The 17,311-nt window shown below is 41.8% G+C and overlaps 1 protein-coding gene across 1 annotated transcript in view; it reads right to left on the bottom strand.

Annotated features, from left to right (window-relative positions):
• CACNA2D3 (calcium voltage-gated channel auxiliary subunit alpha2delta 3) overlaps positions 1-17,311 on the bottom strand; it is a 487,051-nt gene that overhangs the window by 368,367 nt on the left and 101,373 nt on the right. The window contains exon 3 of the mRNA XM_033140932.1: positions 98-214. Coding sequence (XP_032996823.1) covers positions 98-214 — 117 coding nt within the window. The remainder of the gene's footprint in view (positions 1-97; positions 215-17,311) is intronic.

Raw genomic sequence — 17,311 nt, 5'->3', positions numbered from 1 at the left:
GCCCTTCCGTCGGTCCATTTCCACAGCATCATACTGAGATGCCAGGAGTACAAGCTTGTTACCCAAAACATAAAAGAAAATTTTATCTGCTACCTACCCGTACAGCTTCAGACTTTTTGTGAAACATCTCCTCCATATTTTTTGCCAGCTTCTTCACAAGCTGAAGACCATCAATTTCTTCTACAGTAACATCCTTCTCATATTCTTTATATTTCTGCAGGAGAAAAAGAAGTTGCTCAGTGGAACAGCAGAACTAATCTAATGCAATTAGATACATGGTGTAACTTCTCAAGCTTCGTGGGGAAATACTTATTTTGGTGTGTAACCTACAATCATAGAATTGTAGAGCTGAAAAGGCAACAAGGGTAATTAGTCCAGCTCCCTGCAATGCAAGAATCTTTTGCCCAACAGGGGCTCGGACACACAACTCTGAGATTAAGAGTCTCATGCTCTACAGACTGAGCTATGATTCAGACCTGGAGATCCTTAACACACACACACAAATTATTGATGCACAACTGTCAAATGTAAGGTGCATTCATGCAGCCCGGACCCCACTCACCACCACTCTGCCCCAACCCAGTCCCATCCAGGTAAGCTGTTGCAATGTGTGGCACTGCCCCACAACACCAGCTGCTACTGGTTGACCCCTTCCAAGCCTCTCTCATGGGGGTGGGAGGGGGAACATGGAGAAAGTGCCACATCACTTTTGTTTTCCTCTTATTCACCCAGCCAGATGGGCGGGGTACAAATAAATTATTATTATTATTATTATTATTATTATTATTATTATTATTATTATTTGATTGACATTGGTACGAATTTCAATACTATGTGTTCTAAAGATACTTGGATTTATACTTTCCTTCCAGGCTCTTTGTGACATTTTGCCCCTTTTTAATGCATCAAAACATGCAGTAGTAAGAAGAAAGCATTCTAACGCGCCTTTTAAGTAGGTTCTGATGGCAAACCTGCCTATATGAACCATAATAACCAAATTAACAGCATAAGCCAATGCGTATTTACTCAGAAGCAAAAGCTATTATGTTCAGTGTGTCTGTTTTTTACTCACAGGAAACTGTATACAGGATTGCTCAGGTTCTTTTACAAGGGGGGAAAAGAACTATATTGGATTACTTTAATGAGGGTGCTTTTCCTTCCACCTGCCCATTTTCTTTACAAACAGAACATGCCAGGGTTTGTGCAATTTCTCCCTCAATTTGTGAGCAATTTGTCATCATCAACAAGTAAGAAAGTATGCTTTTTTCTCATCCCTTTGATCATATTGTCTAAGATCAATAGCTACTTCCTTCCCATTTTGATTAGAGAAAATCAGAAGATGACAGTGAACAGAAGAAACAGGCAGATTACAAGTCAAAACCATCAATATTCAGTTATTGAAATCAAAGTTAAAATTGCTTTCCTTATTTTATCCCTACCCAAGTCCTCGAGGATTTATATACTCCCTGGAATTGGAGGTTTCACTTTTCACAGGATTCCAAGAGCTGTGTGTGTGTTTAAAGAAAACACTCAGTGAGAGAGATGGGAGTGCTGAATATATGAAACAGCTGAGTAACTGCAGACATTTCAGGCAAACTGGTTCCATTAAAGGTTTAATGGTTCCCTCAAGGATCATGGTTGGGTTTTTCTTAAAATCAATATCTAAAACAACTGCCTTAAAAAAAACAAGTTTACTCATTATACTGACAGGTCAAGAAGCAGAGAGGGAATTCCCCATCATGTTTATTTCTGATAAGAACACATTTGATTCTGATAAAGGATCTCTCCTTAGCAACTGACCTTAGTTTTCCTTAAAGTTTGCTAACGCTCTGTACCTTGAGAAACTGTTTTCAGATCTAAGACCTATAAGCCCATATCAGGAAGCAAAAGCAGAAATGAATGCACCCAGCTTATATATGTTTAGCAGTACTGGCAAGACATGCAACCCAAAGTTGGTTTGAGCATGTTGCCAATAATGCCAAGGTTGCAGGTTCAATCCCCAGAAGGAAGCATATTATTGTATGTCAGGGAGTTGAACTAGATGATCCTTGGGATCCCTTCCAACTCTAAGATTCTATCTTAAAATGTAGGGAGTGTATCCTCAGCACCTAGCAGGAGTCCTCCTTTTCAGAGTTCTTTCAAGCCAGCCAGGCCCTTCTCCAAAATACGGTACTCTATCCTAGAACCTGCTGGGAATCAAACTCCCTTCAGCCCTTGCCATCATGGGATGATGGGAGCTGTAGCCCAACAACATCACATTGGGGACCTCTGGTCTATCCCATTTTTCCTTCTTAATTATCCTGACTACTGGACTTGCTTAGTCCTCACTGAACTGATTGGGGTTTTTAGGGAGGGTGACCCTTAGGTTTAAAAATCTTTTTTATGTTTCTTAGTGGTTTGTTTCCGCAAAACAGGCATAGGCATTCACCAGCTGAGATCACTATTAGAGGGAATGATACAGCCTGTTCAGTGCATTACTGTCATCCAGGGATTCAAGTTGCCTTAAACATTTGCATTAAAACAATAAATAATATTTAACATTTGCATAGCACGCACAAGTGTTTAAAGAGATTCAGACACATTATCAATTCTTACAACAACTCTGTAAGATGTCCATATAGCAGGTGGTGGTATCAAACTAAGAGAAAGTAGCTTGCAAAAGGCCATCTGGAGTATTCATGAAAGAGGCAAGGTTAATCAAAGTTATTGATTCATAGCACTAGAATCAAGATTCTTGTTTCATAGAGCAGTCGCTTAGACACCACGCTTACAGACTGTTATTACAGATGCTAATCTCCTCTTTTTGACTATGGTAACACATGAATGTATGTGCCAGACTCCTTAAATTGCTTTTTGAATCCTAGAGAGCTAGGTGCACATGAAAAACATGTATGCGTGTGCTCCTTAGGATACCAGCCATTGCTTGATGAAGTGCATATGAGATGTCTACGACCAACTTTAGGCTCCAATCTGTTTTCATCTAGTTGAAGATGCTACATTGGGTCGGGAAAACCCTACCTATGGGGCACAGTTCTGGAGTTATGTAACTTCACAGCAATATCCAAATCAGTCAGAGCAATAATACAGGGAGACCTTTCTCCTGGTGCCTGGAGACAGACCAATGGTCTAGCAGAGAGGTGGTCAGGCAGGCAATTCAGTGAGGAGTCAAAGTAGAGATCTGGTGAGTGAGCTCCTCAGCCAGCACCTGAACAAGACATAGCTCAAAAAGAAGAGCAAAGACCAGGCTTCCTCATACTCGGCCCTCCAGACTACAATTCCCAACATCCCTGACCACTGGTCCTGCTAGCTAGGGATCATGGGAGTTGTAGGCCAAAAACACCTGGAGGGCCGAATTTGAGGAAGCCTGGCAAAGACAGTCAGCAGCTTTTTTTAGGGCTAGATGTAGCCCTATGGCACCTGATCCCTACTTAGTTAAAAGCTGCTGTATCACCCTCTACTGAAGCGATATGGCAGTGCAACAGATATGAAACCAGCTGTTTCCTCTTCCTCCTATAGTAGTGCAAAGACCAGGGTTCAAATTCCTCACTCAACCACGAAACACATTGGGTGACCTTGGACCAGTCACTGTTCCTTAGCCAAACCTACCTCACAAGATTATTTTGAGGATAAAATGGGGAGAGGAAAAACCATGTATGTCACCTTGAGCTTGTTGGAGAAAAGGTGAGATATGCTATGCTATGCTATGCTATGCTATGCAATCATATCATACAAAATAATCACATTACATCACATTACGTAAAACTTGGTTCCCACTGCTTTACACTGTAGAAAGTTTACATGTTTTGAAACTTCTTGCATTCTGTGGTCAATTAGACTCCTGGCTTGGATTAAATAGGACAAAACTTTAAAACTGATTTAGGTGAGGGATTATGTTATAAGAGGTCATATACTGGTATTTGCATTATTCATTGTGTGTTTTAATTATATATGTGTATCTTTGTGAGTTAATTATATATGTGCCCAGAGATTCTTTTCCATTGACCACATTAAACAAAACTAAACCAAAATCATTCTAACAATACACATGCATTAAAACTACTAAAGAGAAGAAAACAGACTCAAAGTCAGCAATAAATAACTGTTTTGAAGTGGAGGAGAAAGTAATGAAAGCTGACAAGCACAGGTTAGATAAGAATCTTGTCACATTCACAAAGTGAATATGCAAATCTTCATAAGACTTCAGATTTGATGCAGTACAAGAAATATTCAAAACACCAATTCCTTTTGTTAGCCGAATCAGCATTTGGCAAGGCACGGTCCCAAGAACATTTATCATTTCTGAAAGAAAAACACACACACACACACACACACACACACACACACACACACTAATTCTGCAGCATCTATTTTGCCAGATCATTTCACACAAGCACAAGGAAAAGAGAAACACTGCTTCACTGTCAGAACTTTTAATGTTGTTCATGCACTTGGGTCAATTTTTTAGTTGTGTGTTCACTGAGTATATGGTAATAAGGTGCCAAAAGCAACTCACAGGAACTTGAAGTGGAAAGTTTGCATAATAATAATAATAATAATAATAATAATAATAATAATAATAATAATTTGTTGTTGTTCAGTCGTTCAGTCGTGTCCGACTCTTCGTGACCCCATGGACCAGAGCACGCCAGGCACGCCTAATAATAATAATAATAATAATAATAAATGCATCTTGTCCACAATCTATATGATCAAGAGTGCTGCCTAGCCTAATGAAACCACCCTCCTATTTTATATTTTTAATTCAGAGTAGGGAACAAATTCAAAGCCAATGGGATTAGACATCAAAGCAATATTTTCTTGATGAACGATAGTGTAAGTCACAAGATACTAGTCCTCCTGCCCTCTGGGGGTCTCACACACCAGAAGAACCCACTATGGCCAAAAGATAACCACTGGCACTCCTGCAGCAAGCAGAACACAGAAAGAGAAAGCTTTCTAGTCTCCTACAACTATAGCCATAGAATCCTAGAGCTGGAAGTGCAGAAATGTCCCATACGAGGATCAAACCAGCAACCTTGGTGTTATCAGCACCATGCTCAGTCTAACCAACTGGAGTCCTGATCTGGTATTATCCCTGAATAGTGAATCACATCAAAAGCAGGTGGTTAGGGGCCATTCCTGTGTGTGCTAGCCTCACATAGTCAACTACCAGCCTTCCTATACTGATCTGGAAGCTCTGATGGGGTTACTTAGCATGTTTGGATGAACAAATGGGAAGGAAATGTTGATAAGGCACAACTGCTGAGCAGCATTCCTGCTTGCACTGATATCCCCGCCCTCATCAAATGAAGTTGGTACAGCAGCTGATATACCACATCAAACTTCTCTCTTTAGAAGAGTTATTGGGGAAAAAACAATGTTGGCAACATCTAATTTGAGCTTTCTCTACCTAGATATGTGGTTCTATCCCATTGCTTAATTGTAAATATACAAGGCATAAACTACCCTCAAATTCATGCTTGATTATGGGGTGTGTGGAACTGGATTTATACCCTTTATTTGTTTGCTTATTATATCACCTTCAAGAATAAGCAGCCTTCCCTGCCAGCACACAACAGCTTCATAAAACAAAAATAAAAAAATGAAATGAAATGAAAATAAATAAATAAATAAATTATGACAACATATAAAACCACCACAAAATCAATCCAAAAAGGCCAGTACTGTATTTTATAAGCCTGTAGTTTTTGACATTACTGAGGTTATGGCAAGTAAATGAGTTATTTCCTTTAGTATGGCTACATTAGTGGGCTTCCACTCACACAGTTGGCGTTCCCTTCCTCTTCTCCATGCTGCAGCACTCCCAAATCTACTTTGGAGGGTTCCTCAACACCCAGCACAAGAGCTTCGGTGGGGGGGGGGGGAGGAAGTCCTATTGCATGAGTGGAAGTCTATTCGGATAGTGGGGAAATACAGGTGGATGTCACCCATTAGCTAGCAATACTGATGCATGAAGAAACATTGGTGGTGCTGCATCAAGGAAAACTATTCTAGTATCTAGAGGTGATGAGAAATTATGGGAACCCACTGAATTTAGAGGTTGCTAAATTGGAAGTAGCTGTCAACTTTTTAACTGGGTCATATTTAATTTATCCCTAAGCCAGAGTTATCTCCAAACCAGGAACACGTTATAGGATTGCACACTCACATGGACCCATCCTTCCTTTGCTTTGATTTTCTCTCTGATTTCCCAGAGAGGAATTCAGCAAGGTGCTATGGCAATCATTCTGTAAATGGAAACATTTCAGATTTCCAAAAGGAGAAATCCCCCCCCCCCGCAGTGTACTGTTCAAGGGGTTGTCCCAATGCCCCACCATCACTGCACATAAGCCAATATTGGGGACAAGTTTGGTAAAGGGAAAGGACCTCTGGATGGTTAAGTCCAGTCAAAGGTGACTAGGGGGTGCAGCGCTCATCTCTCTTTTCAGGCCAAGGGAGCTGGCGTTTGTCCACAGACAGCTTTCTGGGTGATGTGGCCAGCAGAGGACCATGACAAGAGCCAGAGCACACGGAAACGCCGTTTACCTTCCCACTGCAGCAGTACCTACTAATCTACTTGCACTGGCATGCTTTCTAACTGCTAGGTTGGCAGAAGCTGAGACAGAGCAACAGGAGCTCACCCCGTCAAGCGGATTTGAACCGCTGACCTTCCGATCGGCAAGCCCAAAAAGCTCAGTGGTTTAGATCACAGCGCCACCCACTGGGGTTTATATGGGGGGAAAGGGGGAAAATCCCCACTGTGCTAGCAGAAGTCCCTGTGCAGGCTTCCAGTGTGAGACCCAGTGTGGTGTTGTGGTTAAGAGCGGTAGACTCGTAATCTGGTGAACCGGGTTCGCGTCTCTGCTCCTCCACATGCAGCTGCTGGGTGACCTTGGGCTAGTCACACTTCTTTGAAGTCTCTCAGCTCCACTCACCTCACAGAGTGTTTGTTGTGGGGGAGGAAGGGAAAGGAGAATGTTAGCTGCTTTGAGACTCCTTTGGGTAGTGATAAAGCAGGATATCAAATCCAAACTCTTCTCTTCTTCTCTTCTCTTCTTCCATTAGTGAGGCTCATTAGTTGAATCAGGCCCACATTCACACAACCATATTGGCAAATTATACTTTGCACTTGCCCTCCAAATTGAAATTCAAAGCCACAGTTTGGCTGTCGTTTCTGATTCTGATTTGGAGGACAAGCACAAATGGCAAGAACCAGGAAGTCACAGAGGAAACTGAAGCATGTGAGGAAGGGATGCAGAGAGAGTATCTGAGCCATGGTTTGGTGTTAAATGTGAACCAGAACGTTGCCTCGGTTCAGCTTAATCTGCCACCAACGTATTGTCAGCAATCCATTTTGGCAAGGAAAAGTTGGCAGCAACAGCTATAAAACTTAATTGGCTTCTCTGAAGGTTGTTTAATTCTATATTTGGGATGTCCTGACAATCAAAAGTAATCGATAAATGAGTCTGAAAAGTCATAATAAGCTTAAAACTAATACAATCTGCAGCTGTTAATGAGGTTTTCTAGGTCCAGAGCCAAAAGCTTTTGTCAACAGGCTTGGAACTCTGCCGTAATGAATTCTTTAGAGTCTAAAACTGAGCAATGAAAAAGAATGCATAGATCGGTTGCTAATGTGCCTCTGATATCACAACAAATTGCTGTCTTTTCACTTTTCTTACATTTATACGTATCTACAGTTACCAAGTGGGACGCGGGTGGCGCTGTGGTCTAAACCACAGAGCCTAGGGCTTGCCGATCAGAAGGTCGGCAGTTCGAATCCCCGCGATGGGATGAGCTCCCGTTGCTTGGTCCCTGCTCCTGCCAACCTAGCAGTTTGAAAGCACGTCAAAGTGCAAGTGGATAAATAGGTATCACTCCGGCGGGAAGGTAAACGCTGTTTCCGTGCACTGCTCTGGTTTGCCAGAAGTGGCTTAGTCATGCTGGCCACATGACCCGGAAGCAGTACGCCGGCTCCCTTGGCCAGTAAAATGAGATGAGCGCAGCAACCCCAGAGTCGTCCATGACTGGACCTAATGGTCACGGGTCCCTTTACCTTTACCTTTACTACCCCTCCCAGCAGCAACAACAAAATAATTATAGAAACTGCAGTTTCCCCTCACAGAGCCACAGTTCCTGACACTCTTAACAGACTACAATTCCCAGTAATCTTTGGGGGAAGTCATGTGCTTCAAATGTATGTTGTGTACACAGCAAGTCAAAGTCTATTCCGATTAAAAGATGCTATCTGCTACTCTTAAGTGATCTCTGTGTGTATGGGGGGGCATTGGCATAGCAGAAAAATATAAGACATGTTTTATGACGTTGCATAGATATATAATTGCTTTTGCACTAATTGCCCCATGAAATGATGCTGAGACAGTATAGGATGTGTGAAATTGGTAATTCATTTTACCCATCAGTGATTTTCAGTGTTTTACCTTGTGAGAGTGACCTGGGAAATGCCCTATTAATTAGACAGGGCCACATGTACCACCATCCTACATTCACTGTGACCCTGGGGTGAAGCTCTGATGAAGCCCCCAAGCAAGCAGGCGTTCCTACGCTCACTTTCAATCTCAGGGTATGCGGTTCCAGAGTAAGTTTGCCAAGAGTGACAGCTAGAATAGAACAATAGCCACTTTAATTAGATACACAAATTCTGTGTTTTTGTAGTAGAGGTATTTTATATGATAATTTTCAACAGCACGCAAAAAAAAGAGAGAGAAAACCCTCAAAGATAATTAGTTTTATTATGCTTCCCACGACTGCTACACAGTCAATGGCATTCTGATGCCTAACATGTTTCCCCATTCCTCAGAATAGATGCTTTTCCTTAAACTTTTTCTATATTGCTTTTCCTGTGCATTTTTTTGAGAAAAAAAATCCTAAATAAGGCATTTAGAAACCTTGCAAGAAGTAATATGGGAAAGCTCCCCGCAAGATCCCCACAAGTCAGAGCAACTTACCTCTCTGCATGGCAGCCGTGCATGTGAGCGCCATTACTGGGTTACTTCCAGGATTCTCACAGTAAACATGTGACATATGAAGGGCAGGTTCCATTCTCAACAACTGGGCCCCACACACAGCACTTGTGGTTAACCATAACTCCCCGTATAGAGACTCGTGTCTGCCCATCATGCTTTGCACCAGAAGCGGATTGCAAAGGGGTGGGGCGGCGTCACTACGCTAGCTTCCTGGAAGGTTGGTTGCTGTTGCTTACCAGGCACTAGAGGAGGCAGAACTAATCTGATGCTCCCACCTGTGCATTTGCACCATGAGGATCTCCCCGTCAACTTTCCTCTTATGGTAAACTGTCGGAATACGTTGCACGGATCTGCCATAGGATCCACATTTATATATTTTGTTTAATGAAGTTTTCGGCCCAAAGAAAGACAGACACCGGTTATATCTTTAGTGGCTTTGGCAGAACCCGCGTAGGCTCGTCCCCTAAGCTAAGTTCTCCTAAGCTCAAAGTCCCTGCGCGCCCAATCTTCCACGAGGCTAACTAAATAAACTATAACCGAAATATCTTCCGCAAGGCTAGCCCTAGGCTAAACCTAAAAGAAACCTAACTAAAGCTAAACCGAATGATCTTCCGCGATCTAACTCTAACTAAAAGGAAAAACCCATCCAACCCATCCAGCCCGCTCCTAATACCCTTAAACTAAACTTGACTTCAACTAAAACCCAACTAAAGCAAACATGAATCAACTGAACAAACGTGCCTAAGCGGGGAGCCTCAGCCTTTTATTTAGGAACAAACGTGACATCATGATCAATGCCTCAACCAATAAAATCACTGTTGCTGCCCTCCAAAAAGGCGGGAAGCAAGTTTAACGCTCATTAATAACTTTGAACATGACCGGAACTATAAAATAAAGGCGGATTAATCTCATTGGTGAACCAAACTATTCATTCTTGCTTTCGCTTTCGCGCGTAGTAATACCAAAAGTAGTTCCCGAAAACTTCATTAAACAAAATATATAAATGTGGATCCTATGGCGGATCCGTGCAACGTATTCCGACAGTAAACAACAGTGACGCACCTGCCAGGAAGCTAGGATAGCACCTCAGCTCCACCCCTCCAACTGCTTCTGCTTTGCATACCCACTCCAAAGTGGTGTTAACACTGAGACAGTCACAGCAACTGATTGCCCTATGACACTTCAACAATGTGCATTCGGGGTACGTATCTCCATATGGTATGGGAGAGGAAGACAGTGAGCTCAACTGGTACCAATACTGAGAGCTCATCCCCCCCATCCTCCACAATTGTTTCAGCAGCAAAGTTTTGCACAGAAGTGGCAGGTGGGATGATTTAGAGTCATGGGTGGTTCTTTTTATTTAATTCCTGATCATCCCATGCAATTCCCATACCCATGTGGCCCTCTTTTGCTGGGGCTATTACCCAGCAGCATAAGGATGCAAGTAAACACAACATGGGACTGCTTGTTCAGGGAATAGGCAGGGGGGTTTAAACAAAAACCCTGCTTTTTTTAGCCATTGGTAGAGATCCTCCTCCTCTTCCCCTGCTCTCCAGGATTTACGTCTCCAAAATGTCCACACACCCTACTGAGAACTCACTTTGATGATTGCCATGTGGCTTTGCCTTATGAGACTGATATTATTATTATTATTATTATTATTATTATTATTATTATTATTATTAAAAAGCTGGTGTGTTATGGGGCATAGTATTTTGGCATGGGGGTGAAGGGGGGGTTTAATCCTTGGAGCTTACCAAAAACCAAATTAGAATCACCTACATCTCCACCATGCCTGCCATTCATAATAGGGTGAAAGATCCACCCATACCCTGGTCTGGATCCAGTTGGGAGCTTCTCACACCAGCTATTTGCTTGCTTTTTAAACAGATGTACAGTATAAGGCCAAACATAACATAACATCCCTGCATTAAGTCTCCATGCTCACTCATTCCCTAACCCATTAAGTCAATATCACTTCCTACATGAAAATGTTCCTTTGCTCACAGATTCCACTGTGTCAGCATAAAGGCCGTTTCCTTAAATGTCACTCCTTTCAGAGCAGGTAGCTTTGTGGAGATCACTCCTACTCTGGAATGAAGATAACTGTGCTGCTATCAGCAATGTTCTGAGAAAGAAACAAAAGAGCTGTAATCACTGAGGTTGCCAGCATCTCACTATATTGAAATCATCTCACTATATTGAAATCAATTAGAGAAAAAGTGAGGACAAGGAAGATAAGGAGTGAATCAGCAGCAGTTACTAGGGAACTCTGAACAGGTTTCTTCCAGTATCCAGACAGAAATGCAAAACACATCAACAAACTATTGCCTTTCTATATTAGACAAATCAGTCAACCATGTGCCTTAAAACAGTGGACAACATGAGATCATTCACAGGAAATGAGACAGTACTGAAATACTCATTGTCAGCTGTTCAGTGCCACCACTCTTTGGACAATGGTTTAGAGATAGTGGGATGGCAACCCAGGAACTAGACACATTTCCCAGTCTCAAAGGGACTAATTGGTTTTTTAACACTTGAGTACAATGAGATCTATATTAGTCTTTCCATAAAGACTGTAACACAGTGGGGATGGCACAACTTCACCTTCATCTATCCTTAGGAGTGCATACTGTTACAGAAGGTGCCAACCCCACTCTCCGCCAAGTGGTTAAAAAACAATTAAACATTGATAGAATTAAAACCAGAGAGAGAGAGAGAGAGAGAGAGATTCTGTTAAAATCATACAAATAATTGCAATAAAAACAGCATGGCACCAGCCCTTTCGTTAAAAACCATCAGTTCCCAAAAGAAAGTCTTCCCAAAGAAAGTCTTCACCTGCTGGAAGTGGTGCTTTTATGTTCTTGTGTCCTATTCTGCTGCTGCCTACCTTTAGCAACATTGCTAAAGGGAGGGTGATACAGACAGTTGAACAAGGAGTAGGAATCTCCTTGTCCACGTGGTGCCTTGACTCTAACACTTCAGAGTAGGGAAGACAGGTGAAGGGAAAAAGAAGGTGGGATAATGTTGGCCGGGCCAGTCATCAGCGCTTGGCATCTTAAGGCAGACTGGAGGGGCCCCCAACAAGCATTTGAGGTGCTCCCCACTAGATGACTCGGACTGGGAAGCCACCAAATATTTGCATTTTTCCACAGTGCTCTGGAGTGTCTGACATAGTGCTTATCGTATAGATCAGTGTATCACTGGGTTTCTCTCTCTCTCTCTCTCCCTCTCTCTGGGAGAAATGCTGCTATTCAAAAGTATTTCAGAAGCAAAAGAAAGAGATGGCTTAGCCATAAACTAAACCGAAAGTTTAGCTTCAGCAGAAGCAGGGGGCACTGACCCGCATATTTTTCCCTCGGCTCAAAACTCATCATGACTGTGAAGTTTAATAGGGTCTACGCTTGCTTATCTCTTTGAATAATGTCCTCCTAAAACTTCCCTTTCTGGATAATGTGGGCCATTTACTTCCACTCTCACATTGGCTTTATTTCACTCCTGGCACTACTCTGCTTCTTGTCAAGGACAGAGCATTGACCTCTTGTCTGCATTTTGTCACATTCTCGAACACCTCTGCCACCAACGGATCCACATCCATTGGACAAGGCAGGTGCGTGTGTCAAATGCAGCCCCTGGAGTTATTAGCAGGAAACATAAGCGGGGAGGGAGAGAGAATTTTTATGTTTTCATCAATTTCATTCATTTTAGTCTGTTCTAGGGGAGCTGAACAGCTTGCCCAAACTAGAAGTTACATGGCAAGCTCATATAATAGTATCCCAACTTTTTGTTTAATTGAGCACAGTTTAGGAGATTGCAGCTTAGGTTAAAGGAACAGCGTGGAAGGACTAGTTAACTCTTCCCCCTCTGGATTTCCTTAACTTAAAATTGCAGCCTAGTTGCTTTTTGCACCCTGGGGAAAAGCAACTGGGAAAACAATTAGTTTGAACAGAAAATGGTCAGAAGGGAAAGGGTAAAGCAGCCTCCATAATGCTTCTGGTTCAAGAGAGCTGTTTGCTATTTTTATTAAATCAGGAAGTTTTTATGCCGTATAGCATCTATTTTGAAATATATATATATATAATATAAAATAGTCCAGTAGCACCTTAGAGACCAACTAAGTTTGTTCTTGGTATAAGCTTTTGTGTGCATGCACACTTCTTCAGATGCACATGAAAGCTTATACCAAGAACAAACTTAGTTGGTCTCTAAGGTGCTACTGGCATCTATTTTTTCACTATGTATGCTGAAGACTAAAATTTTAATTACATTTTAATTTAATAGCACTTTTAAACACCCCCCTTTTTCAAACCTGATCAGTGTAAGCCTATTATGTATCCATTTATATTTCGCTGTGGAACAACACAGAATTCAGTCAGGCCTTATGAAATGGGTCCACACAATTATCCTGATCCAGAGAAGAGAGTTCCATTCTTGAAAACATAAGAAAACCTACCAATGACTCCCACAGGAAAAAAAGTGGAACCAAAAATGGGCTTTCTTGGGGATGGCTATATTGTACTTCCATGCTGTTGGGGGCATTATGCCTCTGGACAACAGTTGCTGGGAATCACAGGAGAGCAGTGTGCTGTTGTGCTCATTTCCTGCTTCCAGGCTTCTCATAGGTATCTGGCCAGCCTCTGTGAGAACAGAATGCTAGACTAGCTGGGCCACCAACCTGATCCAGCAGAGGATTGTCTTATGTTCATATTTTATATCCACATATCAAATTATATCAGTCATCCTTCCATTGTTTAAAATAGAAATGCTGGGGTGCATATAATATTCAGAACCGGAATCCATGCACTCCAGGCCTTGTTTCGTGTTCCCATCTATGCGCAGCAGTTGCCTTTGACAGCAATATATGACACTTGCAAATAATGAACTAAGAATGCCACTTATAGAGTCCTTTCTGTAACTGTGACACTAGAAAACACTAGCTGCTTCTCAATTCAGTTTGCGCGCGCGCACACACACACACACACACACACACACGAGAGCACAGATGCAGAGGCTTTTCTTTCCTTTTTATCACACACTTTTAGTTAAAAACGAAGGAGATGAAGCTTGAAACCTAATTAAGGAAATGGTTGGTACACAAAGAAAACAGCCAGAGCTCATTATTCATGTTGTAGCTCTTTTCCGTTTTCTAGAAAAATGTTGATGAATAATCTACAGCTTACAATGCCTCTAACAAATATCATGTACCTACCATATCATATCAAATGCTATTATAATCAATCAAAACAAGCAACAAATGAACACATCTTCCCCTCCCCGCCTGCACCACTGCAGGGAGGAACTGGCACAACAAATGTAATTTCACCATAACTTAACAAACAAAATAATACTTACCAGTAAATGCATTTTGGTTGTTATTATTTAGAAGACTGCGATAGTTTGAGCCAGTTGTACATTACCTTGCTAACTGTATTGCCCTCTCTCCTACCCACCACTACCCCTCTCTCAGTTAAGGGCTGCACAAATGTGAATTGCAGGCTAGAATTCACTGCTGAAAATCACCATACCAGAAATCAATATGGCACAAATCAGTTAGATAGCCCCATCAAATCTGTACCCTCTACAGAAATCAGCAAAAAAGGGGGGGGGACACCTCATCACAGTCTTTGACCAGAAGTCTATTGTTTTCTACGTTCATCTTAAGTTTTATCACCATATCTGATAGGGGGCTTTTACATAGATGCTTTTCAGTGACATATGCAAATCAGGGCAGCAGGATACATACTTTTAATTCAAGCAAATAAGGAAGACACAAAATCCAACTTTATGATAACTCACATTTTCCACTGGGAAAAGCTGTATTCTGCAACTTGGTCCATTTAGCTCACCATTGTCTACACCAACGGTTCTCTTTTTTTTTTTCTGTGGGCCACACTTTCAGAATAAAAATGTAGATGGTAAACAGGTTTACCATACCCATTTAGTCAATCACCCATCTCCTACTACCCTCCTGAGAAAAACCCCACCCCACCCTCCCACTATATATAAGGGTCTGGTGACTTCTGTTTCTGAAGAAGTGTGTGTGCACACAAAAGCTTATACCCAGAACAAACTTAGTTGGTCTCTAAGGTGCTACTGGACAATTGTGTGTGTGTGTGTGTGTGTGTGTGTGTGTGTGTTCATGCCACCCTGAATTTTGTATTGATTCATGGGAAAACAAAAAGAAACAACTCCTAACAGTGCTTGATTTATAACACAGAACATAACTACTTTACAATATAATGGTACATCCAGAAAGCATAAAACAATGCAGCTATATAAGAACACGAATCATTCCCAAAATATAATTATAAACGAACATCTTACATACGTGCTCCTTCAGCATGTATACAAACTCAATGAGAAGTGTGAGCTTGCTTTATAAATGAGGTAATCTCATTTTCATTAGGTCTAATTTGAGACAAACGAATCCTCATCTCCACATCAACATAAAGAAGTTTATTTTTTCTGAGCACAACAATATTTCATGGAGAAATGTAGAACAGCCAATGCTATACGATTTCTGGTTGTATGTGGGGGGAAATTATTTTGATACGATACTATACTATACTATACTATACTATACTGAAATGTTAAAATGTTTCTTTGGTTGTCCTTGAATCTTCCCACCACGCTTGCCATCCTTTCTTGCCACACTATAGTGACATATCACACCCTTTGAGAATGCAGGTCAGTGGAGGAAACAGGAAACATTCCTTCTATGTATTTCCCTAAATTAACAAATCTCTTCTGTGCAAAACCTCTGCCCAAAAGAAAATGCAACTATGCACAATCCCTTTACACACCTGTGTTTTCCATATTGTCATTGCATAAGCTATACAATCAGTAATTCCTTCCTGAAGTTTACTTCTCACTGAAGAACTGGAGAAGCCCCCTGTGCCTGGTATAGAGTGCAGCACTGCATTTTCTACTTGGGGAGAGGAAAGACTCTTAAAACACCGTGCTGCAGATGTACCATTTTCCTTTTGCACTTTCAAAGTCTCTTACTTTGAAGTCTTTTGAGGATATCTTGTATCTTTCAGTATTAGCTTTCTGCATCCAGGAACCTCAAGAACAAAGAAATGACAGGGTAATAGATGGCCTGGGTTTAACTAAGTAAGTGATGGTACAGATGAGGCCTGATAAGCTTAACATTTCATCTCCATGCTGCCACCGTGGGTTGCGAGAAGATTAGAACTGTCTTACTGTGAGGAGGGCAAGCTCCACAAATTCACTCATACATGGCAGTTCTATAATGAGGTGATACTTCATTCCTTAAACTACTGAACTAGAACTGCACAAACAGATGTGTGCCTCTGGCAGTTCTTGTCTATGCTGCGCAAGCTCTGCAGTTTCCCACATACTGCAAACAAAGTGTCCAGTTGCTGCAATTATTATTCAGCACTGGCAGATGCCAAATAATTGCATCCAGTGTGTTTTTGTAGATTTCCAAAAATTCTATTCAAAATGTCTTTTTGAGGCCAAACATGCAAGCCTACTCTAGATGCCTAGTTTTGGTTTTTTTATTTTTTTAAAAAACCTCTCTTCTGGTGTAGAGTACGCATTTTCAGAAAGCAATCCTAAACACACTTAGTTACTAGGGAGTAAGCCCCAGTGGTAACAAACAGAACTTACGTCTGGGCAAACCTGCCTAGGACTGAAAAGGTTTGCTGTGGGTAGATTTCACCATATGCTCTACTTTACATATGCATCTGATGTTTGGTAAATTTCTCATCATACAGCAGAATATATCCTTAAAATTTGCCCAGTTCTGCAGCACAGTAAATACCTGTCTTCCAATTGTACACCTAATTTTCAGCCACAGCTTTTTTGAAAGTAAATTCCACAGAAGGTAAGGAGACTACGTAATTTCCAAGATAATATTCTTAGGCTTGCACTCTTATAGGCCAATCCTATCCATGTTTATTTTTTAAGTCAATGATATGAGGGTCAAACTATATATGACCTGCCAAGCTTGTGTACAACCTTTTTGTTTCACACGTTGTCAAAATGGCGGGAGGGGCCTCCAATCCAGACTGGGACCCTGGCTGTGGGGCAGAATCAGCGCACTGGATGGTGGGGTGTCGGGGTTTGGGTGCTGGAGCTCCTCGTGCACAAACTTGTACTGCTCATGCACGAGGTACCAGTTGCGGGGAAAGCGGCCAGCGTTCCGCGTGCTTTTGAGCACGGGCGCCGGCCAAGTCTCACAATCCGAAGGAAGCTGAGTAAGCCAATTGATGACTCCGAAGGTGCATGAGTTCTTAGTTGCCTTCTAAATGAAACGTTGCCTCGAGAAATAGAATATACCCTGACTCTGAATAGGTGGA

Source organism: Lacerta agilis, chromosome 2 (assembly GCF_009819535.1).
Source record: "Lacerta agilis isolate rLacAgi1 chromosome 2, rLacAgi1.pri, whole genome shotgun sequence".
NCBI lineage: Eukaryota > Metazoa > Chordata > Lepidosauria > Squamata > Lacertidae > Lacerta > Lacerta agilis.
This window is presented reverse-complemented; position numbering and strand designations above follow the sequence as displayed.